Source organism: Typopeltis vanoorti, chromosome 11, assembly GCF_054136105.1.
Source record: "Typopeltis vanoorti isolate ZY-2024b chromosome 11, IOZ_Tvanoo_1.0, whole genome shotgun sequence".
NCBI lineage: Eukaryota > Metazoa > Arthropoda > Arachnida > Uropygi > Thelyphonidae > Typopeltis > Typopeltis vanoorti.
The window spans coordinates 106,262,379-106,288,179 of record NC_143559.1 but is presented as its reverse complement, the minus strand read 5'-3'; the positions used below and the strand labels follow the sequence as shown (position 1 = coordinate 106,288,179).

Genomic DNA, 25,801 nt, shown 5'->3' with positions numbered 1-25,801 from the left:
AGCTGTTTAATGATCGCTTTATTGGGGTCATTTCATTCAGGAAATGCAAGTTTTATTCCTGGAGGGGTGGGGAAGGTTGAAGGCTTAGAAATGCATGTGGAAAATGTATTTCAAATACTAAGTACTACTCTGAAAATTAATTTTACTCTGTGTTTTAAGACAATATGCTAAGTAATTGACAGCTTCATTGATCTGGCTGTTCAATGAAAGTCTACCTACCTGGAAAGTACCCAATGAGTAGGAGGGTAAAGTAATGCTACTGTACAAAGTCGGTGGTAGAATGCATGCACCAAACTATAGACCTGTATGTATTTCTTCTATAGTCATTTAAGATTTTGGAGAAACTAATAACAGATCACATACAAAATTGGGAACATTAGGGTAATATTATCTGTGAAGGTCATTATGAGTTTATTAAGGGGTGCTCTTGTTTCAACAGTTTGCTTGCCTTTTATAATCAAGAAGCAAGAGCAGTTGATGAGAGAAAGGCTGCATAACAATGATATTGTCAGTGGGCTGCAGGGAGGTATTCAGTTATATGCAGATGATGTGAAGCTTGGAAGGGTTATTAGTAATAGTGCCAATATGGTAGACCTTCAGAAAGATATAAATAAGCTGGGAAAATGAGCAAATAAATGGGGATATTTGTTTAATGCAACTAAATGTAAGGTCCTGAAATCTGGGATCCACTGGTAGAAGGCTGCATACTCTGTTGACAGATCTAAACTAGAGGAAGCGGAGAAGGTTTAAACGGAATGGGAAAGGAAAGGTTAGAAAAATAGATGGCTCATGCCAAGATGGCAGAAAAAGACCCACAGGAAAATCAAGATCTAGGTGGACTAAAATTGATGCAGATATAGGTACCTGCATAGAAGGAGTATAAGTTCTGATAACATTGGAGTGTTGACAAGTCATAGATTAATTTGAAGGAAAATTGTTGATGGGAGATAATAATGATGTAAACTTAATCATGCAGTATTGTAATAGTATCATGTACACTGAACTTCTTATAGTATCATGTGCACCCTGTACACAATAGTATCATGTACACCCTGACACTGAATTTCTTATGATGATATAAAAAAGTCAGCTAGTAGATTTTTTATAGTACACAAAATAACATTATATGATGCTAGTCAGATGAACAGCCAACTCCATAAAGTTGACACTTTCATTATAAAACCATAAAATTTAAGTGATTTAGCCTCAAGTGAGCAATTTTATTAAAGAATTTTTTTAAAAAATGTTTAGTATTTCATTAAAATATATAAACTAATTTAATTAATTCATTAATTCAGGTTTCATAATCAATCTGGAGATTGGTAACCATGGTCTGCTGCTTCATCATATCCTATTCTATGCATCTACAAAACATTTGGATGGTACTTTTTTTTTTGCCTGTCCACTGCTCTATGCTCTTCATATAACATCCGAGTATCTTCTTCTTTATAGTTTTCCTGTAATGATCATGCTGGCCAGTCCTCCTTCACTTAATGTATACTGAAAGAATTTAACTTTCCTCTTCCCAATGTCATTCAAGTAAACTTTTTTCTTTTTTAATCATAAAATTATTTAATTCTAAATTTCATGTTATAGTACAAAATGTTGGAAAATCATATGTATACTACGAGTAAAACCTCACCAGGTCATAAAGTGCATAAAGTTACACATAGCTATGTAATACTTTGTCAGAGAAAAGTTTTTTGCTTGGTAATTAAGTACAGTAATCTATCCAACTTTCAAAACAAAGATCCTTCAATTAATCGACTCTTGAATGTCATCGAACTTCTCGAACAGCATCATGTACTTCAACTATCAACTCTATTCAGTTATCAGAAGGGCAAATTGCTTTCATGATGTGGTCAGATAAATGGCAAATTACTGTAATTAATTTCTTTCTTGTCTATTATTTACATGTAATACATCATCGTCATTATATGAGTATATAATAAGCGGAGAGCGGTTGGAGTTATGGTTAGATGATGATAGTGGAGTGAATGTGTGCAGAAAATGTAAGGAAAATGAGGAATTAAAGTGTGTTTCAGGTCGTGAGTGTGATATTTTTGTCAAATTTCAGAATGTAGAAAATAGCGATATGATAAGAAATTGCGAGGTTGTACCAGAGCTGTGAGGGTGGCATAGAAAGCGAGAATGAAGGTATTAATACAGAGCAAATTAATGGTTTAACAGATAATAAAAAAAATGAGATAAATGCAATGAGTGAGATCGCACGATTGAGCGAAGTGATACATAGGGCAAAGCAGCAGCTGGAGCTTATGCACAAATGTCTACCGAGTGTACCAGCCAATAAAAAAAAGTATGATAGGAAAAATAAGAGTATGATTGTGAACGTAAACAAAATGAAGGAGCAAGTGCTGTATGGAGATTCGTTAGTACGAGGCGTGATAGTAGAGAATTTGACAAAATTGTACCAACCTGGTGTGACCATTAAGGACGTAAGTGAGTCTATTAGGGAGCAAAAGCAAAGGTGAAAGAAATTATAGTGGTGGCAGGTACGAATGATTTGAAAGGAGATAAAATGGAAATATAGAGGACCTGAAGGAATTGTTTGAGGTAGCAAAAGAGAAGAGTGAAAGAGTTAGGATGATTAGTCTTTCGCCACGGTATGACAGTGAAGGGTTTAGGAGGAGGTCCATAATTGCAAATGACTTTATGTGTGGGTTATGCAGGATGAGTGGTGTGGAATTTGTGGACATGTGGAGTGAGTTTGATGGGCAAAAGGATCTATATAAGATGGATGGTTTGCATTTGAATGGATTCGGTGTAAGGAGACTTTAAAAAGTGTTGTTGAATGAAGTGGATGAAGTTTCCCCCCCCAATATGCACAGAATATTGGGGGGGGGGAGTAGATATGCAGACCTTAGGGAGGCAGTTGAGTGTATGAGTGAGCATAATATGCCCGAGCAAATAAGGACAACAAATCAGAATGGGATAGTTAGTATAAGGCATCAGGTTAGGGAAGGGGATAACGGGGGTCTGCAATTCATGTATACTAATGCTAGGAGTATTAGGAACAACAAGGAAGAATTTTTGGCCTTGGTTGGCACTTCCAGACCACAGGTTATTGGCATTAGTGAAACATGGCTGACAGAAGATGATATAGCTAGTGGGACTGAATGTGAGGGGTATAGTGTGTTCAGGAATGACAAGGAGAATAAAATGTGGGGGGGGGGAGTATTATTGATGATAGCTGATGATGAGCTGCAGCCAAGAAGAATAGAAGTTGAATTGCAGGATAAAGAAAAGAGCACATTTGAGGCCATTTGGTGTGAGATTGAGGCTAGCAGAACAAAATATACAATGGGGTGCTGCTATAGACCAGGTGATGGAAAAGATGGTGGGGATAGTATGTATAAGCAAATAGAAGAAATGAGTGGAAGGAGGGTAATTATTATGGGAGATTTCAACTATGGTAGCACTAATTGGAAGGAGGAGAGGACAAATGGGAGGAAGGAATTGGATTTTATGCAGTTATTAAGGGATAACTATCTGCGACAGCATGTAATGGAAAATACTAGGGGTCAGAGTGTATTTGACCTAGTAATTGCATCTGAGGATTTGACGCTAACGAATATGACCACATTGCCACCAATTGGTGAGAGTGACGATAGGGTCTTGACTTGGGAGGTGGCTAAAGGTGTGGTATTTACAATTAAGACAGGGTACATGTGGAATTATCGGACTGGTAAGTATGACAAGCTTAGGAGTTTGATTGGTTCAGTGCCATGGCATGTAAAACTGCAAGGTCTGGATGTTGATAGTGCATGGTAAGCGGTTAAGAAGTGTTTGCAGGAGGCAATGGCTGACTGTATACCTAGAGTCCGAATAATAAATCAAGTAGGGATTAAATGGATGAATAACACGATTAAGCTTGAGCTGCAAAAAAAAAAAAAAACAACTGTGGAGGGAATTTAAGGAGAAAGGTGACCTGCAGGCACATGAACGGTAAAAAAAGCCCAGGCCAGAAGGGTAACAAGTGTGGTAAGAAAAGCAAAAGCGGATTATGAAAGAACATTAGCCATGCAGGCTAAAGAGAATGCTAAAACAGTTTTTTCGATATGTTGCAAGTAAAAGAAAAAATGTATACGGCAGATTGATTTTAAAGAATGCCGATGGTAGGGAGGTAACCGAATCAGTTGATGTAGCAGAATTACTGAGTGAGCACTTTGCAAGAGTATATCATCCAGGTGGTGACATTGCAGAAATGGAAGAATCAACAGCTTACACAGGAATTGGGGTGAATGAAGTGGAGGTGAATAGTCTATTACAAAACCTCAATGTCAATTCATCTGCAGGATTGGATGGTATACCAGCTCCTGTCATATGAGAAGTGGCTAAAGAATTGTCAGTGCCTTTGACCATTTTGTTTAATTTGAGTCTCGGGTCTGGGTTATTCCCAAGGGGATGGGGAAAGAGGGGGAAAATAGTTCCACTGCATAAAGGAGGTTCCAAGACTGCAGTTGAAAATTACCAGCCGTTCAGCATATCAGGAATTGTTGTCAAGGTCTTGGAGAAAATAGTCAAGAGGAAAATACAAGATTGGATAGATGAAAATGGGATACTGTATGGGGGACAGCATGGTTTTGTGAAGGGTAGATCATGCCTCAGTAATTTGTTCACGTTCTATAACACAGTTATGGCTGAACTGGATAAGGGTAACAGGTTTACAGTGATTCTACTGGACTTTGCTAAAGCCTTTGATAGGATACCACATGGAATTCTAATCAGTAAACTATGCATATGAGAATGGATATAAGGTTGGTGAGATTGATAGGAGGGTGGTTGATGGAGAGATATCAGAGAGTAGTTATTCAGGAATAGAGTCTAAAAGACGGCTTGTGATTAGTGGTGTGCCGCAGGATTCTGTTCTTGGACCACTACTGTTTATTTTGTTCATTAACGATATAGGAAAGGATCTGAGAGGAACTGTGCAACTGTTTGCAGATGTTGCAAAGTTAGGTAAAGCAATAGTGAATGCTCAGGATGTCAAAATTTTTCAGGATGATTTAGATAGTTTGGAGGACTGAGCTAAGGAGAATGGATGTCAATTTAATGTGGAAAAATGTAAGGTTTTGCATTTTGGGGTGAACAGATTAGTAGCAGTATATCACATTGGTGGAACTGTACTCCAGGAGATTGACGAGACCAGGGATTTGGGAGTGTTGGTGGATAGGGAATTGAAGTTTAGGGGACACATCGCAAAATCAGCTAAAATCACTTGGTTGCTGAAACCACTTTAACAAGTAGAGACAAACAGGTTATTGTTCCTCTGTATCGAGCCTTGATAAGACCCTATCTAGACTACTGTGCCCAGATATGGGCGCCAGGGTTTCCTCTCGATGGGGAGGAGGTGGAGAGGATCAAGAGACGAGTGACCAAGATAATAGCAAGACTATGGAATGAACCTTATGAGAACAGGTTGAAGATTTGTGGGCTGCAGAAATTGGTTGATAGGCAGAAAAGGGGTGATATGATTGAGATATTCAAATTACTGAAGGGTTTCTATAAGATTAATTCAGAAGATATTTTTGAGAATAGGACTGATAGTGGGAGGACTAGGGGCCATCCATGGAAGCTTGGTAAGAGTGTGGTTAGCAAGGGTGTTAGAGCTAGGTTTTTTACTTGGAGAGTGGTAAATGAGTGGAATAAGCTGCCAGAGTCTGTTGTGGGTGCCATCTCTGTAAATGAGTTCAAGGTGAAGTATGATAAGTATTGTTCTTGACATGATGTTGGGCCTCTCTCGATGAGTCTAAGGACTCCTTGGAGCTGCCCGTAATATACAAATGTATTATTTGACACGACTTATATACACATATAAGTCGTGTCACATAATACACGACTTATATGTGTATATAAGTTGCATTTCCTCAATCTTTTTTCATGTGAAAAAAGCAGACACCTGAAACCATTCTGGTCAATTGTCTCTGAAACTTTCATTTATATCCTCATCTCCTTGAAAATCATGTGACCAATTCTGTACACAGTAATTCATATGTCTCGAGCAAGGCCTTATACAAGAGAATCATAATCTCCTTACTTCTTATTAGATATAGAGTAATGTTTTGATAGTATGTAAAATTTATTTAAATAGTGCTATTTCAAACCAAATTAAACTTTGTATATTGCAGCTTGTTTCTATATAAAATAATATGTAGCACTTCTCTATATAAGTGACATGAAAAAAGATTGAGGAAATGCAACTTATAGAGCCTTTTCCATGAGGAAGAGGTGCAATTGAGACATACAAAATGGTAAAAAGTTGTTAATGGATTAATGTAGAAGAGATCGTAGAACGTAGGAAAAATGGGGTAAAACAAGAAGCTATCTCTGGAAGTGATATGGATATTAAAGATGTGAGCAGGGAAGTGAGGAGTAGTATTTTTGGTGTGTATAGCATGACTGGCAAGCAGAAACATATTGCCTGAAAGTGTGGAAACAATGAATGAATTTAAAGCATGGTTTTTTTTTTCTCTCTCTCTCTCTCTCTCTCTCTGTGTGTGTGTGTGTGTGCATGCATGTGTTTGTGTGAAAGAGGAAAGAGTGAGCGACAGTGGGACACCCCAAACAATGAATCTTTGGATTCCAAATAGCACTGATAATGATTATAATTCTCCCTAATTCACAGCTCTTCCCCAGTCAAAGTGTATCAGGTTCCAACATTCCTGAACTGCATTTATGCTAAACAAACAAGACTTTTTTAAGGAATTGGTAAACAAATTAACCTAAAAAATTAGCCTAACTGGAACAAAAGGACTCCCAACCATTTTCTAAAGTTTGGGAACTTTTTTTTTTTTTTTTTTTAAAGAAATCAGAAAACATTTTTAGATGCTATGATGAGCAATCAAGTCCATCTTAATACTAACCTGAGCTATAACCTCTCTGCCACTTCTCAGCTATCTAACTTTGGCATACACGAGAACATGCCTGCATCAACATGCTCAACAATACTATGGAATCCAGAATGCCTTCAATTGTCAATAATCTATTTGTAACTTAATTTATTGCTATTCTTCTCTTGTAATGTATATTTTTTATGTTTCTGTTTTCATGTTATCCATCCAATAAAACCCTCTAAGAAGAAAGAGAAAAAACTAGTTATGCATTCAAAGAACATATAGTTTCTATTTTGTTATCCCTTGGCTTTTAGACATTAAATTTCTTCCACCACACATACACACTTTCTTGAGTGCCATCATATCATTAACTATTTTTTCCTGTTAATTCTTACCAAGATTACAACGTTCTTCACATACTTGTGGTGAACAGTCACTGTATGTATTTACCTCAAAATATGTACTGGAACTCAACAATGAAAATTGAAATTTTTCAATCAGATCCTCTATGCTCCATTATTGAAAATGAAACAGCATGAGTTACAGAAAGCAAGCTTACATAAATGATTAATTATAATATCATATTCAATATTGCACAAAAATTCAACTAATAATATATTAAACAAGTGCTTATTACTTCGGGGTGCTTAAGGGTCAAAGCTGTATAACTGAGAGGAGACCTCCACATAGCCTTTAAAGGAATGCGAGAACCGACCAGGCCTTCTGACCTAATATCAAATCCTCACCTTCTCGTGGTGCACCCTGTTGGGTATCTACTTTGATACTGAACAAACGAGGATGGGCTGGCAATTTTGGATTTAGCCGACCAAATTGTATTCTTATTGGTTAAACCAAAATAAAAAATGATGGTACAACATGACAAAATTTCATGCCGGCTGGGGCGTCGCCCGGTTAAACAAGGCCCCTGTTGTTTTCGCCAGGGAACCAGGGCGAACAGCGAAAAGTCAGCTACTCGAACAAATCGGAAAACAAACCTCAACTCAACATCACCAGAGTTAAAGAACGGTATTATCAACATAAGAAGCCTGAATGGCAAAGAAATGGAGCTAGCTGAGGAATTAGATAAGTACCAGATCGACATAATAGGGATGACTGAAACAAAAAAGACAAAAACTGGTGAGATCTTTCTGAGCAATAAATACAATATGTTATATTCAGGCAATGACAATCAAGGAAAAGAACGAGTAGCCATAGTATTCAACACAAAATTTGGGGATTTTCAAAAACTATTTAGTAGATGCAATGTCTAAATGTATACCACGGGTGAGAAGGTTAAATAAGGTAGGTGTGAGATGGATGAATAAAGAGATTAAGCATGCAATACAGAAAAAAAGGCATTGTGGAGACAGCATAAGAGAAGTGGAAGTAACCAATTTCATGAGGTCTACAAAGACCAGGCAAGGAGGGTGACTTGGTTGGTGAGAGTAGCTAAAGAGAGGTATGAACAGCAGTTAGCTAATGAAGCCAAAAAGAATCCTAGGGAGTTCTTTCGATATGTAGCCAGCAAAAGAAAGAATGATTATGGAAGGATGACATTGATTGGAGGAAATGGTATAAAGACAGCTGTTGCAGAATGTGTTGTGGAGATACTTAATGAGCAATTCATAAAGACCTTTCTATCTTGTGAATGTGACTTCATGGAGAGATTAAGAGCAGTTGATGATGGGGAGGAGAGACTGACTGTAAGTGAGCAAGAGGTGTTTGGGGAGTTGAGTAAACTAGATGTAAATAAGGCTGTGGGACTTGATAATATATCACCACGTATTCTGAAGGAGTGTGCCAGAGAGTTGACACCTGCCTTGACATATTTTTTTAATACGAGTCTTGCACTTGGTCAAGTTCCTAAAGAGTGGAAGGAGGGCAAGATTGTGCCACTTCATAAAGGAGGTGATCGAATTCAAGCATCAAACTATAGGCCTATCTGTGTGTCAGGTGTTGTGGTTAAGTTGTTGGAGAAGCTTGTGAGAACTTGGATCCAGAGTTGGGTTGACAACAATGGTATAATCTTTGATGGACAGCATGGATTTGCTAAAGGGAGGTCATGTTTTAGTAATCTACTTACTTATTACAATAAAGTGACTGCTTCCTTGGACAGAGGAGAAGGATACACAATAATATACTTGGATTTCGCAAAGGCTTTTGATAGAGTACCTCATGATAAGTTGACAGTCAAACTAGAGCAGATGGGGTTGGATATTAGATTAGTGCATTGGATTGGAGACTGGCTATCTGATAGGTATCAACAAGTTGTGTATGGGGGTGCAATATCCAGGAAAAGGAAAGTCACTAGTGGAGTGCCTCAGGGGTCTGTTTTAGGGCCATTACTATTTAACTTATATATTAATGATATTGGTGAAGATTTGGATATTGGTGAAGATATTCAGTTGTTTGCAGATGATGCAAAGTTGGGACGAACCATAAAGAGTAGTGAAGATGTTGTGGCCTTGCAAGAAGACTTGAATAAATTGATTGATTGGGCAAGCAAATGGGGATGTGAGTTCAATGTTGCAAAATGTAAAGTTTTAAAATTTGGAAAACAAAGATGGGATGCAGAATTTATGCTTGGTGAGAATATACTGTTGGAAGTAGAGGAAATAAGAGATCTGGGGGTGATAGTGGATAAGGATCTAAAATTTAGGGGACACATTGCCAAAATTGTGGAGACAACACAAAGACTTCTGGGAATGATGCGGAGGACACTGACATGTAGAAGTAGGGAGATACTTGTTCCAATGTATAAGGCTTTGATTAGGCCACACTTGGACTATTGTGCCCAGATTTGGTCACCGGGTTTTCAGAAGGATGAAGAGATGTTGGAAAGGGTCCAAAGGCGACTGACTAAGGTAGTTTCTGACCTCTGGAATGTTGAGTATGAGGAAAGATTGAAAAGATGTAATTTGCAGAGTCTCGTGGAGAGAAGGAAGAGGGGAGATATGATAGAGACCTACAAGTTGGTAAGGGGATGTAATAGGATCAATGGTGGAGAAGTTCTACAGAGAATAGTGGGAGATCAGGGGAGAACCAGAGGTCATCCCTGGAAACTGTATAAGGAGGGTGTGATTAAGGGAGTGAGAGGCAGGTTTTTTTCGTGTAGAGTTGTGAGTGATTGGAATGCCTTGCCTGAGAGTGTGGTGTCTGCAAGTAGTTTGAATGTGTTTAAGACACGGTATGATGAGATGTGTGTGTAAGATAAAAGGACCTCCTAGATGAGTCTTTGACTCCATGAGGTCTTGTTTAATAATAATAATAATAATAATAATAATAATAATAATAATAATAATAATAATAAAAATACGAGGCTAATCTTCTTGAATGGCAGTCAGTCTCAAGTAGAGTAATGTGGGCAAATATGAGAATGGGGAACTGGACAATGAGACTTATTTGTGCCTATGGTCGCACAGAAAGTTCTACTAAGGTAGAAGTGGAGGAATTTTTTGAGGCTTTAGAAAAAGCAACTGACAAAATGAAAAAGGAAAAGTTGGTCCTTGTTGGGGATCTAAATAGCAGAGTAGGAAATGATTGTGACACATACAAAAATATTTTGGGAAAATTTGGAGAAAAGAGCAAAGCTAATAATAATGGCAAATATCTGATGGAATTCTGCTCAGGACATGGACTGGTTATTACTAACACCATGTTCCAACATAAAAATGTGCACAAATTCACATGGAGAGAAGAGGCTAGGAATAAGAAAAGTCTCATTGACTATGTTATTGTTGATAGTGATGTTTTCTCCCTGGTGCAGGACACCAGAGTGTATACAGAGGATTTGAAATTGGAAGTGATCACTATTTAGTCTTGAGCAGGATAAAATTGAATTTCATATTGAAAAGAATAACATGTAAGAAAGTTTTAAAGCGAATAAAAGTTGAGCAGCTCTCAGATGTGAACTGTAGACTAAAATACAGAAAGATTATTGAAAACAACACCAGAGTGTACAGAGGATTTGAAATTGGAAGTGATCACTATTTAGTCTTGAGCAGGATAAAATTGAATTTCATATTGAAAAGAATAACATGTAAGAAAGTTTTAAAGCGAATAAAAGTTGAGCAGCTCTCAGATGTGAACTGTAGACTAAAATACAGAAAGATTATTGAAAACAAAATGAAAGAGTTTGAGAACAGGAATCAAACCTTGGAGATTCAATGGTAAACTCTGAAGAAAACATTGATTGATTCTGCCAGAGAGGCATGTGGCGAGGTTATGTGCAAGGATAAAAAAATCAGAACTACCTGGTGGACACAGGAAGTTAAAGAGGCAGTGAAGGAAAAGAAGAAAGCATATCAAAAGTTCCTGGCAAATAAGTCGGCTTTTACTCTTACAGAATACAGAGACAAATGTAAGAAAGCGTGTAAAACTAGTGTGTAAAACTAGCTAAACAAAAGTCATGGGTGCACTTTGGCAAGAATATAGAAAATAAATATCAAGAAGGTGGCAAAATATTCTGGAGGTTGTTGAAGAAGCTTAACAATGGAAGAAAGAGTGCTGTAAAAGGAATTAGAGATGATAAAGGTGACATGAAAACGCGAGAAAAAGATATCCTTGAAGTATGGAGTAATTACTTTGAAAAACTGCTAAATGAAACAAGCAGTGATGACAGCACAGTGATAAAAAATACTGACCAGGCATACAGTCAGGAATATACATATCCATACTTGAAGTAGAAAAAGCCATCAAAGGCTTGAAATGTGGAAAGGTGGCAGGAGTAGATGATATTCGACCAGAAATGCTGAAGTATGGTGGTATAAAAGTCTTACAGTGGCTGCACTGCATAGTTCAGAAAGCCTGGACAGAGGTACGAATTCCCGATGATTGGAGTAGAGCTCTCAAAGTACCCATCTATAAAATTGGAAATACAACTGAATGTGAGAATTACAGAGGTATTTCTCTAACACCATGGAACACCTAACACCTTGCATAGATCTTGCAGTGTTCCTGGCAAGATCTATGCAAGTATACTTGAGAAACGGTTGAGAAGAATTGTGGAAGAAAAGCTTGGGGAAGAACAAGCTGGATTCAGGCCAAATAGAAGCTGTCAGGATCAGATATTCTCTTTACAACAACTAGTGGGGGGTGCTTAAGGGTCAAAGCTGTATAACTGAGAGGAGACCTCCACATAGCCTTTAAAGGAATGCGGAGAACCGACCAGGGCTTCTGACCTAATGTCCAATCCTCACCTTCTCGTGGTGCACCCTGTTGGGTATCTACTTTGATACTGAACGAACGAGGATAGGCTGGCAATTTGGGATTTAGCCGACCAAATTGTATTCTTATTGGTTAAACCAAAATAAAAAATGATGGTACAACATGACAAAATTTCATGCCGGCTGGGGCGTCGCCCGGTTAAACAAGGCCCCCGTTGTTTTCGCCAGGGAACCAGGGCGAACAGCGAAAAGTCAGCTACTCGAACAAATCGGAAAACAAACCCCAATTCAACATCACCAGAGTTAAAGATCGGTACTATCAACGTAAAAAGCCTGAATGGCAAAGAAATGGAGCTAGCTGAGGAATTAGATAAGTACAAGATCGACATAATAGGGGTGACTGAAACAAAAAAGACCAAAACTGGTGAGATCTTTCTGAGCAATAAATACAAAATGTTATAATCAAGCAATGACAATCAAGGAAAAGAAGGAGTAGCCATAGTATTCAACACAAAATACGAGGCTAATCTTCTTGAATGGCAGTCAGTCTCAAGTAGAGTAATGTGGGCAAATATGAGAATGGGGAACTGGACAATGAGACTTATTTGTGCCTATGGTCCCACAGAAGGTTCTACTAAGGTAGAAGTGGAGGAATTTTTTGACGCTCTAGAAAAAGCAACTGACACAATGAAAAAAGAAAAGTTGGTCCTTGTTGGGGATCTAAATAGTAGAGTAGGAAATGATTGTGAGACATACAAAAATATTTTGGGAAAATTTGGAGAAAAGAGCAAAGCTAATAATAATGGCAAATATCTGTTGGATTTCTGCTTAGGACATGGACTGGTTATTACTAACACCATGTTCCAACATAAAAATGTGCACAAATTCACATGGAGAGAAGAGGCTAGGAATAAGAAAAAATCTCATTGACTATGTTATTGTTGATAGTGATGTTTTCTCCCTGGTGCAGGACACCAGAGTGTACAGAGGATTTGAAATTGGAAGTGATCACTATTTAGTCTTGAGCAGGATAAAATTGAATTTCATATTGAAAAGAATAACATGTAAGAAAGTTTTAAAGCGAATAAAAGTTGAGCAGCTCTCAGATGTGAACTGTAGACTAAAATACAGAAATATTATTGAAAAGAAAATGAAAGAGTTTGAGAACACTAATCAAACCTTGGAGATTCAGTGGCAAACTCTGAAGGAAACATTGATTGATTCTGCCAGAGAGGCATGTGGTGAGGTTGTGTGCAAGGATAAAAAAATCAGAACTACCTGTTGGACACAGGAAGTTAAAGAGGCAGTGAAGGAAAAGAAGAAAGCATATCAAAAGTTCCTGGCAAATAAGTCAGCTTTTACTCTTACAGAATACAGAGACAAATGTAAGAAAGCTAAACAGTGTGAAAAACTAGCTAAACAAAAGTCATGATAGGACTTTGGCAAGAATATAGAAAATAAATATCAAGAAGGTGGCAAAATATTCTGGAGGTTGTTGAAGAAGCTTAGGAATGGAGGAAAGAGTGCTGTAAAAGGAATTAGAGATGATAAAGGTGAAATGAAAACAGGAGAAAAAGATGTCCTTGAAGTATGGAGTAATTACTTTGAAAAACTGCTAAATGAAACAAGCAGTGATGACAGCACAGTGATAAAAAACACTGACCAGGCATGCATGCAGTCAGGAATACATATCCATACTTGAAGTAGAAAAAGCCATCAAAGGCTTAAAATGTGGAAAGGCAGCAGGAGTAGATGATATTCGACTAGAAATGCTGAAGTATGGTGGTATAAGAGTCTTACAGTGGCTGCACTGTATAGTTCAGAAAGCCTGGACAGAGGGACGAATTCCCAATGATTGGAGTAGAGCTCTCATAGTACCCATATATAAAAAGGGAAATAAAACTGAATGTGAGAATTACAGAGGTATTTCCCTACTGAGTGTTCCTGGCAAGATCTATGCAAGTATACTTGAGAAACGGTTGAGAAGAATTGTGGAAGAAAAGCTTGATGAAGAACAAGCTGGATTCAGGCCAAATAGAGGCTGTCAGGATCAGATCTTCACTTTACGACAAATAGTCGAGAAAGCATGGGAATATAATAAAGATCTGTATTTAAGTTTTGTCGATTTGGAAAAGGCATATGACAAGGTCCCAAGAGAGAAGCTATTCAATACGCTGCAGTTATATGGTGTCAATGGGGCATTATATCAAGCAATACTTAGTCTTTATTTGAGTTGTAAGTCAGCAGTTAGAATTGAAGGAAGTACAGGAAGATGGTTTAATGTTAAATCTGGTGTGAGACAAGGATGTACATTATCCCCTCTGTTATTCATTATCTATATGGATCACATTATGAAGGAAAGTGGTATTAAACCTGATATCAAAATTGGAGATGTTAATGTCAGCTCTTTGCTTTATGTGGATGACGTTATACTTCTAAATAAATCCGCTACAAGTCTGCAAGATTCTCTGACTAAATTCAATTGCTGTTGTAATAGATATGGTATGAAGGTCAGCAATAAAAAGACAAAGACAATGAAAATAGGCAGAATCATTGAAAATGTCAACTGTGTTGCGAATGGAGAACTTGTGGAACAAGTAAAACATTTCAGCTACTTAGGCACGATTTTTACTGAAGATGGTAAATTAAATATAGAAATAGACAACAGAATCAGCAAAGCTGGTATGGTGGGAAGTCAATTGAATAAATTCATATAGAATAAGAAAGAAATTAGTTGGAACACTGAATTAGCTGTATACAAGACACTGTTCAAACCAGTTTTAACTTATGGATCTGAGAGCTGGGTCAGAAGTAAAACACTTGACCAAAGACTAGAGACTGCAGATATGAGAGTCCTGAGAAAGATTAGAGGCATGAACAGATGGCATCAATGGCAATATCATATTAAAAATGAGGATATTAGGAAAGAACTTGACATTGTCAGCATCCAGGAATGCGTTAGCAGAGCTAATCTCAGGTGGTATGGTCACTTAAAGAGAATGGGAGAGGAAAGATTAGCAAAACAAGTGTTCTCTGCCAGGTTGGCAGGAAAAAGACCCAGATGAAGACCAAGATATAGGTGAATTGATACGGTACAAAGTGCCTTAGACGATAGAAATATAACATCTGATAATGTTGGAGTCTTGACAAGTAACAGACTGATTTGGAGGAAAATTGTAGATAGGAAATTAGTAATGATGTAATTTTTTCATGTAGTACTGTCATATCCTGTACACCCCTTGAGGGTACATGGCAAGAATTTGATGATGATGATGATGATGCTTATTACTTGTTACTCTTATTTTTGGCCTTTCCACCAGAAGGCAAATTCATCTAGAGTGGAAATGGCATGAACTCCATGTATTACATGAATTCATATTTATACCTAGATATCAATGTAACTACTACCATTATTATTAAGACCATACTTAAAACATACCTTGAAACAATATTTTCGATACCATGATATAATTGCAAATTCCCTCTCTCTCTGGATCTGGGACTGGAATCACACTGAAAACACTTTTTTCTTTCCTTCAAATGACTTACAATACAGTAACGTTCAGTAGTTCTTGTGCCACATGTGGATGAAGCCCAAAGTTTATCTTCACGACCAATGAGCAAGTTTCCTGTAGCAGGGTAACAACTAGATTCCTCACATGCATGTGGTGAGGACAATCCCTGAGTATATACACCTAAAAATAAGTAACAAAAGTGAAGTAATTAATATTTTTAATGCTTCATAAGTTTATATTGTCAAAAATTAACTTGTGTGTGAGTATAATAAGAGTTGAGTAAAATTATTTGTAAAATGATTGAGTAAAATGATAAATAAATAAGGAATCAAGAAAAATAATTTGGGCATTTGAAAGAATTTGTTACAAGATGATACTAAGAATAGGATGGGTACAGAAAATCACAAATGAAGAGCTCTATTAGAAGATACAACTAAAGAAGTATCTAATGCAGAAGATTATACAACAGATACTGTAACTATTCGGACACATCTGCAGAATGAGTGAGGACCAGAAGATAAAGACATTCATGTCTGGTATTATGGATGGTGTAAACAGAAGAGGTGGACCATACAGAGAATGGATAGATGACATAAAGGACTGGGTGTGGAATGGGTTTACAGAAACTGCAACACTGTGCACTGGACAAAAAAAAAGGTGGAAGAAGATAGTGAAGGAGAAATCGGACATCAGCAGGCAGTAAGCCCATGGTTCATGATGATGATGAAAATGATTTGAACCAGAAAAAAAAAAAAAGAAAGAAACCTGTAATGTAATATGTATGTATCATATTATATTACATGCTCCAACCTCAGAAAACACAAAGTCTATCATCCCACTCATTAAACTCATTGCTGTCAACATCTCACTATCCTCTCTGGCAGTGCATTCCACAATCTTATCATACTTCAACCAGAAAGAAAAAAGTGGACTCATAGCACACGTCCTCAAAGAATATCACATGGTAAATTGCCAAGCATCCTGCATGCCATTCTTAGAATTACCGTATTTTTCCATGCGAAAGAGTAAACGAAAGATGAGTGAGTGGCATTGTATGGCGACTCCATTATCAAAGGTGAGCTGAATGATAGGATGCATAAAGTTTGTTTTCTAGGCAGTAAAATGAGTAGAATGATTGAGGCATTGGATATGAAGAGGGAGCGAGCAAAGGAGTTAATGGTTTTAATCGGTACGAATGATTTGACAGAGGACAAAATGGATATCAGGAGGCTGCTTAGAAGGATAAAAGAGAATAGTGTGACAGGAAGGTGGTCAGCGTGTTGCCTAGGTATGACTGGTGAGATGAGGCAGAGAGCAAGGATCATGAATGATATGCTGGCTGAAATGTGTGAGGAGACGGGAGTGCAGTTTGTTAATGTGTGGAATGAGTTTGAGGGATGAAGTGAGCTGTATGGGAGCAATGGGCTGCATTTGAGTGGTCATGGTGTGAGTCGCTTGAAGAGACTGCTGCTGGAAGGTAGAAAAGTGAGTAGGGTGAGAGAGAATGAATCAGATCATGCAGGAAGTGATGTGGAAGAGCAGGAGAGTAAGACATGAGATTGAAGAGGTGGTTATGAATGAGGAAGTGAATGGTATGAGTATAGAAAATGACAGAAAGGGTGTGCAAGAGGAGCAGGAAAACAGGGAAGCTCAGGGTGGACAGGAGTACACAGCATAAGAAAGGTGAATGCTCCAAGAGGAGGTGAGAGCATGTGTAGAGAGGAAAGGAATGGGATGACCTGGGATCAAGAGGAAACAGTTGAAATTGAAAAGGGTTTTAAAACGAATAAGCAGAAAGGGAAATGGTCCCAGTCGAGCATGGAGAGAGAGATCATATCAAGTGAGTGGTATCAGTGGAACTAGTTGTAGATCCAGAAATAAGCTGTTGTGTTTGTATACAAATGCTAGAAGTATAAGAAACAAGAGAGATGAAATGGTTGCATTAATTGCATCTGTTCAACCAAAGATTGTCAGAATGAGTGAGACATGGTTGGAAGAGGACGATATCCTGACAGGAATAGAGATGGGAGGGTATGATGTGTTTTGTGAGGATAGAAGGGTAAAAAGGGAGGGGGAGTGCTATTGATGATAGAGAAAGAGTTATGTCCATACAAAGTAGAGATGCAAGAGGGAAATAGTGCCAGTGGTTTTGAGGCAGTATGGTGTGAGATAGAGGTCAATGGAATCAAATACTTGGTTGGATGTTGTTATAGACCAGGTAATGTGGATGGTGGTGATAATGAAATGTACAATCAAATTAGCCAAGCAAATAAGAAAAGGGTGATCATTATGGGTGATTTTAATTATGGCAGTATAGACCGGAATGATGAGATAGCAACTGGAAGTAAAGAAAATGAGTTTCTTGAGTTTTTCAGAGATAACTACCTCAGACAGTATGTAATAGAGGGCACGTGAGGATTGAGGGTCTTGGATTTGGTCACCTTATCAGAGGATGTAATTATAAGTGAGGTGTCAAATCATCCACCAATTGGTGAGAGTGACCATGAGGTGATTACCTGGGTGGTTGCCAGCAGTGCGAGGACCTCTGTGAGAAAAGTGTATATGTGGAACTACAAGGGAGGTGATTATGAAGAGCTCAGGAGATAGCTTGCAGGTGTAGCATGGAATGAGAGCCAGCTGGAAAAGAGATCAATGCAGCTTGGGGGATTTTCAAAAACTATCTAGTACACGCAATGTCTAAATGTATTCCAAGGGAGGGAAGATTAATGGATGAATAAAGAGATTAAGCATGTGATACAGAGAAAGAGGGCATTGTGGAGGCAGCATAAGAGAAGTGGAAATAACTAATTCCATGAGGTCTACAAAGACTACGCAAGGAGGATGACTTGGTTAGTGAGGTAGCTAAAGAGAGGTATGAACAGCAGTTAGCTAATGAAGCCAAAAAGAATTCTAAGGAGTTTTTACGATATGTAGACAGCAAAAGAAAGAATGATTATGGAAGGATGACATTGTAGGAAAAGATGGTTTAAAGACAGCTGTTGCAGAATGTGTGGTGGAGATGCTTAATGAGCAGTTCATAAAGGTCTTTCAATCTTGTGAATGTGACTTCATGGAGAGATTGAGAGCAATAGATGATGGGGAGGAGAGACTGACTGTAAGTGAGCAAGAGGTGTTTGGGGAGTTGAGTAAACTAGATGTAAATAAGGCTGTGGGACTTGATAATATATCACCACGTATTCTGAAGGAGTGTGCCAGAGAGTTGACACCTGCCTTGACATATTTTTTTAATACGAGTCTTGCACTTGGTCAAGTTCCTAAAGAGTGGAAGGAGGGCAAGATTGTGCCACTTCATAAAGGAGGTGATCGAACTCAAGCATCAAACTATAGGCCTATCTGTGTGTCAGGTGTTGTGGTTAAGTTGTTAGAGAAGCTTGTGAGAACTAGGATTCAAAGTTGGGTTGACAACAACGGTATTATCTTTGATGGACAGCATGGATTTGCTAAAGGGAGGTCATGTTTTAGTAATCTACTTACTTATTACAATAAAGTGACTGCTTCCTTGGACAGAGGGGAGGGATACACAGTGATATACTTAGATTTCACAAAGAATTTCGACAGAGTACCTCATGATAAATTGACAGTCAAACTAGAGCAGATGGGGTTGGATATTAGATTAGCACATTGGATTGGAGACTGGCTATCTGATAGGTATCAACAAGTTGTGTATGGGGGAGCGATATTCAGGAAAAGGAAAGTCACTAGTGGAGTACCTCAGGGGGTCTGTTTTAGGGCCATTACTGTTTAACTTGCATATTAATGATATAGGTGAAGATTTGGATGGAGATTTGTTTGCAGATGATGCAAAGTTGTGACGAACCATGAAGAGTAGTGAAGATGTTTTGGCCTTGCAAGAAGACTTGAATTAATTGAGTGATTGGGCATGGAAATGAGGATGCGAGTTCAATGTTGCAAAATGTAAGATTTTAAAATTTGGAAAACAAAGATGGGATGCAGAATTTATGCTTGTATGAGGATATATTGTTGGAGGTGGAAGAAATAAGAGATCTGGGGGTGATAGTGGATAACGATCTGAAATTTAGGGGACACATAGCGAAAATTGTGAAGACAACACAAAGGCTTCTGCGAATGATGCGGAGGACACTGAAGTGTAGAAGTAGGGAGATTCTTGTTCCGTTGTATAAGGCTTTGATTAGGCCACACATGGACTATTGTGCCCAGATTTGGTCACCTGGTTTTAAGAAGGATAAAGAGATGATGGAAAGGGTCCAAAGGCGACTGACTAAGAGAGTTTCTGACCTCTGGAATGTCGAGTATGAGTTAAGATTGAGAAAATGCAATTTCCAGAGTCTGGTGGAGAGGAGGAAGCAGGGAGATATGATAGAGACTTACAAGTTGGTAAGGAGTTGTTATATAGGATCAATGCTGGAGAAGTTCTACAGAAAATAGTGGGAGATCGGAGGAGAACCAGAGGTCATCCCTGGAAACTATATAAAGAAGGTGCGAGTAGGGGAGTGAGAGGCAGATTTTTCTCATGCAAAGTTGTAAATGATTGGAATGCCTTGCCTGAGAGTGTGGTGTCTGCAGGGAGTTTGAATGTGTTCAAGGCACGGTATAATGAGCTGTGTGTGTGTAATAAAAGGACCTCCCAGATGAGTTTTTGACTCCATGAGGTCTTGGGGTAATAATAATAATAAGACGATACTATTTTCTAAAATTTTTAAACCAAAACTTGGGGTCGTCTTATACATGGGGGGGGGTAACTGTCTGAGAGACCCATGGTTGCCGTGATGAAACTGCCGGCATGTTATCTCTGTAGACAGGCTTCCACCAAACACTAGCCTTTGTTAACTCTGTCAATTGACGTCATTAATGGCTGATTTTGAATAAACTAATCAAAACTCTGAAAGCATTCATGTCTGCAACTCATTGGCAGGGTAAGTTAATGCATTAACAATATTTTAAGTGCTAGCCCATAAAAATGTCCAAAAAAAACAAGATATGCCCAGAACTGAGAGTGATGCATAATTTCTTAGTATGTATCTTTAAAATATTACCTAATTACTAAATATACTTTGAACATTTAAAAAAATATCAAATGCATTCTGTTTTATGTTTAAAATATTGATTGCCTAATTTTGGGTTCAAAAAAGTAGGGTTTGTCTTATACATGGGGGCATCTTATACACGTAAAAATACAGTGCTTTGACAGGTTGTTATTCAAGGAGCTCTCTGAAGTCATTCACTCAAAAGAAAGACTAAATAGAAATCAATGAATAATCCCTCACAACATCTGAAAATCACTAATTAGCATGTTTAAAATTAAAGACTTTTCCTATGCCAGCAATCACATACAGAGTTTACACAACAATGGAGACTGCACTAACATGCCTCATGATACCATATTTACTCGAATATAACTTGTATATTAATGATATTGGCGAAGATTTGGATGGAGATATTCAGTTGTTTGCAGATGATGCAAAGTTGGGAAGAACCATAAAGAGTAGTGAAGATGTTGTGGCCTTGCAAGAAGACTTGAATAAATTGAGTGATTGGGCAAGCAAATGGGGGTGTGAGTTCAATGTTGCAAAATGTAAGGTTTTAAAATTTGGAAAACAAAGATGGGATGCAGAATTTATGCTTGGTAAGAATATATTGTTGGAAGTAGAGGAAATAAGAGATCTGGGAGTGATAGTGGATAAGGATCTAAAATTTAGGGGTCACATCGCCAAAATTGTGAAGACAACACAAAGACTTCTGGGAATGATGAGGAGGACACTGACGTGTAGAAGTAGGGAGATTCTTGTTCCATTGTATAAGGCTTTGATTAGGCCACACATGGACTATTGTGCCCAGATTTGGTCACCTGGTTTTCAGAAGGATGAGGAGATGTTGGAAAGGGTCCAACGGCGACTGACTAAGGTAGTTTCTGACCTCTGGAATGTCGAGTATGAGGAAAGATTGAAAAGATGTAATTTGCAGAGACTAGTGGAGAGAAGGAAGAGGGGAGATATGATAGAGACCTACAAGTTGGTAAGGGGTTGCTATAGGATCAATGGTGGAGAAGTTCTACAGCGAATAGTGGGAGATCAGGGGAGAACCAGAGGTCATCCCTGGAAACTGTATAAAGAGGGTGTGAGTAGGGGAGTGAGAGGCAGGTTTTTTTCGTGCAGAGTTGTGAATGATTGGAATGCCTTGCCTGAGAGTGTGGTGTCTGCAAGGAGTTTGAATGTGTTTAAGACCCGGTATGATGAGATGTGTGTGAGATAAAAGGACCTCCTAGATGAGTCTTTGACTCCATGAGGTCTTGTTTAATAATAATAATAATAATAATAATAATAACTCATCCTCTTGTGTATCTCACACCCCCGATATCTTGCATATTCTGCACACTTTTTACACATAGAAAAAAAAAGTGTAAAACTTTAAAAAATAGATAGTGAATGTTGTTATGGCAGTTTCAGATATTTTGGAATTCGGGTGAAGAGAATCAGCATTTCAACTCAATAATCGTTAGCTTGCCTTTGTTGTCGAGTTGCACAATCTTTTGTTAATACCCCACCAATCATATGCGAAACCAGAAGTAGCAATAGTGAACAGTAGATTTTTGGTAAGTCATACTCATTTTCAGTATTTTTAAATCATGGGGATCTTATAATTCCAAAATGATAAAAGGACAAGCAATAATGAAACTGTTTGTTTTAATTTAATTACAGAAGCATTATCGCTAAAGATTCAAATATATCGTGCAATGAAGGTGAGCCACCAATCGCATAAATAACATCGATAATTAAAATTTAAATGCATTCATTTTATAAATAATGTGAGCAATTATAAATTATAATGAATACTGAGAATTTAATTATAAACATCAATTTCATTTTTTCCTGAAAAACTTTAGTTTCCGAAAATCCCTACATGTATCTCGCATCATGATTTTCTAACTTTAATTTTGGGGGAGAAAAGTGCGAGTTATATTCGAGTAAATATGGTACTCAAGATGAGACTATCATTCCAGTCTTTTCAACTATAGATATTAACTGCAGTTGGAAAACATTTAAATTTTTGCAGTTTTTTAATTAAGTTAAGAAACCTTCTAATCATGCTGTTAGTCATATAGAGAGCAAAATGAAGAAGAGATACATGTAGTATAAATAAACAACTGCATACAAGTTAAAAACTTGGTTATTATCAATCAATACTTATCACTCTCCCAATTGTTACTCCCTTGCACAACTTCCAGGGATGGCCCTGTCTTCTCTCATTGTTCTACCATATGAAAACTGCTCCTCTCCATGCAAATGCTTCCCAACAGCTTAGTCTTATTAATAACATATTTTTATCTTTAATAAATTTAGTTTAATCCTTTATCCAAGTGTAAGCAAACAAAGTTTGTGCCTGAAAATATCTTCAGGACTGAGGTAAGGTGGTGCAATTCCTAGGCAAAGATGGACCAAGCTCTCATCACTCCTTGTCTCAGTATCGCCCATAATGCAAAGCACATCTCCTTGCAGACATGTATACTGCTATGCATTAAGGGAAGGGCCACTACCCAGGGTACAAACTTTGTTTGCTTACACTTGGATAAAGGCTTAAACTAAATTTATTATAGTCTAACCAAGTGGAAAATAAACTTCCAATACCTTTATCTTCTACCCACTAATCCGTATAGATTACATCCTCAATGGGTTCTAATGTTAATTTTGTTACTGACCTTTAAATCCCATTATCCAAGCCACGTCCTCCAAATGTGTGCTTCGACAGTCCAAGAAAAGAAAAAGCTTATCTTTGGTGGCTTGAGCAAAAACTCTTCGTTCACAATCTACAATGAAGCCTGCAACACTTGCAAGTCAATCAATGTAGAAGCTTGCCACTTATGTCAGTGGTAGTCATACCTTCTGGTCCCTAACATAAGCTGTTAGTGAACTTTTGTCCATCTGTGCTTCTGCCTCTATCATCAAGGACGGTAGTGCAACATCACCTAAAAATTAAGTTGATCTGGCATCATTCTGCTCATCCTACTTCAGAATAGATGACCAAGGCAAATCACCTCCTTTACCTGTAATATTGCATAACATAACTCCTGTGACCACCAGAAAGAAGAATTTTGAAAAACTTGGATACAAAAAAGAGGCTTCTTCCACCAATTATGCTCAAGAGGTATGCACCTGAACACCAGTTTTTTAATCTATCATATTATACACAGCTGGCATCCAGGTGATAAGTGTCTATTTTTCTTTTTTTTTAATTCTTCACATTACAGTATCCTAATGTTAGGCAATAACTAGCACACATCAATGGCATGCACATATAGTGTACACTATTGATGCATACTTTGCAATTATATGCTGATGCCTAACTAATACCTTTCTCAGGTATTCTGTTTGTCATTTCACTGATGCATCCTATGTGTGATGTTCCTTGAAGGGCTCGGCAGGAAAGTATATTGATGTCTTGAGGATTTTACACATCACATGCCTCTATTTGAGCAAAAAAGACCACAAGCTAATCTAAATAATGTCTTTTAATACCCAAATTAGAGGCATAATAATTTATCTTCATTTGTCAGATAGGACGACAACAATACCACTCTGGATGCCAAAAGATCAGATTTTTTATGCCTACCTCAGTCCTGATATTGAGTTCCTTTCTCAATACTTTCTATCCTTTCTATTTTAGCCGGTTCTTTAAGATAGTACACATTGCATCATGTGTCTTAACTTTATATCGTAGGTTCTAAAATACCTTGAGCTATATGTGTCAATCGCTCTCTCTGAACCCATCCAACCCTACACGAAGTATCTATATCAGCATTTCTCAACCTTTCTAAGCCCAAGGACCAGTAAAATTCCTGAAACAAATCTACGGACCACTAAGTTATGTAATTTTTTTTTTTAAATGTATGTGGGGATTACCAACATTTTGGGAAAACTGTGCCTTTCATAACATAATAAATTTAAAAGCATGTTTTGAACACATATGGAAACATAATTAACTAAGTTTGAAGTAAACAATTAAAAGTATATCATCACTGAACAAAGTTATTTTTATTAAACAAATAAAGCTATCAGTTACCGATTTGCTGTGGGCATATAAATGGATATGTCAGTGTCATCCTACTGATAACCCCATTCATCTGCCCACACTCATTAAGCTTACCCCACAACAACTTTTTTTTAGCGCCATTGGTACCATGGGCAAATGAATGGGGAATGTCGGCGAAGTCCAGCTGAAACCTTCATTCATCTGCCCACAACGACGTTTATCTATAATCTCCATTTATGTATCCACAGCAACGTTTATATTTTATATGTTATCCCCATTCATCTGCCCATACTCATGAAGCTAGCCTCACAACTTTTATCTTCAAGCACTCTCTGATTCGATCTGCGACATTTAAACTGTTCCATTCGCTAAGAGCATTGTGAGACGAGGGAAAAATGTTGTTCTTATCTTACTCCATTCATCATAATACTGAATATGAACTTGACATCCATGAATTCCATCATGGATGACATCCCTTGTCCTGTCAAAACCATTCTGTGTACATATACCCAAAAATTTCACTCAGAACATCCGAAAGCCATTAATGCCCCCCCCCCCCCCCCAAACACACACGCTTCTGGCTGATATGAATCGCCTTATTTCCCTGACAAGTTTTCCATGATCAGCAAAAAAAATTAAGACATCCTGTTATGTGAGGTCTTTCCTGATATCTATAAACAGTCCAAACCACAATGTCAGTCGTAAAGTGCCATCCATGTGGTCAGGCGCATTTTTCTGCCAGCGACCGTATGTTGTATATACCATACGCATTCGATTTGTACTAATCGTGTTATGATGGTTTTAATTATATCCGTCCTGTTTCATCGTAAACTGGCAGATTCATTAATCATTTGGTTTTATTTATATCCGTCCTGTGTGCTGCTTGTATTCGTTACGTTGTGATGTGTGTTTCTGTACAATCCATGACCGTATGAATGTTGTTGTCTGCATGCAACGAATTTGGTGTGCTTGGCCGCATATTCCCGCAAGCAACCGTACAAGATATGGAACTTCGCTAAACAGGATGTGCGCAGCTATCCTCCTTGCCAGCAGCGCTGAGCCTCACCATGACATCACATTGCATAACTTCATTTCATTACCCGATTTTGTCTGATTTTGGAAATGGATTAATTCCAAAACCAGTAACGAGAATAATCAGAAACTGTAGTCCAAATAACATGACATAATTATGTTACTACTTACTTTTACTGAGATGGTTCAGCTTCTCAGCCTTTGCAGA

At 37.9% G+C, this 25,801-nt stretch overlaps 1 protein-coding gene across 1 annotated transcript in view; it reads right to left on the bottom strand.

Annotated features, from left to right (window-relative positions):
• The window catches only part of LanB1 (laminin subunit beta-1), a 754,433-nt gene that overhangs the window by 544,857 nt on the left and 183,775 nt on the right, over positions 1-25,801 (bottom strand). The window contains exon 4 of the mRNA XM_090400882.1: positions 15,459-15,714. Coding sequence (XP_090257008.1) covers positions 15,459-15,714 — 256 coding nt within the window. The remainder of the gene's footprint in view (positions 1-15,458; positions 15,715-25,801) is intronic.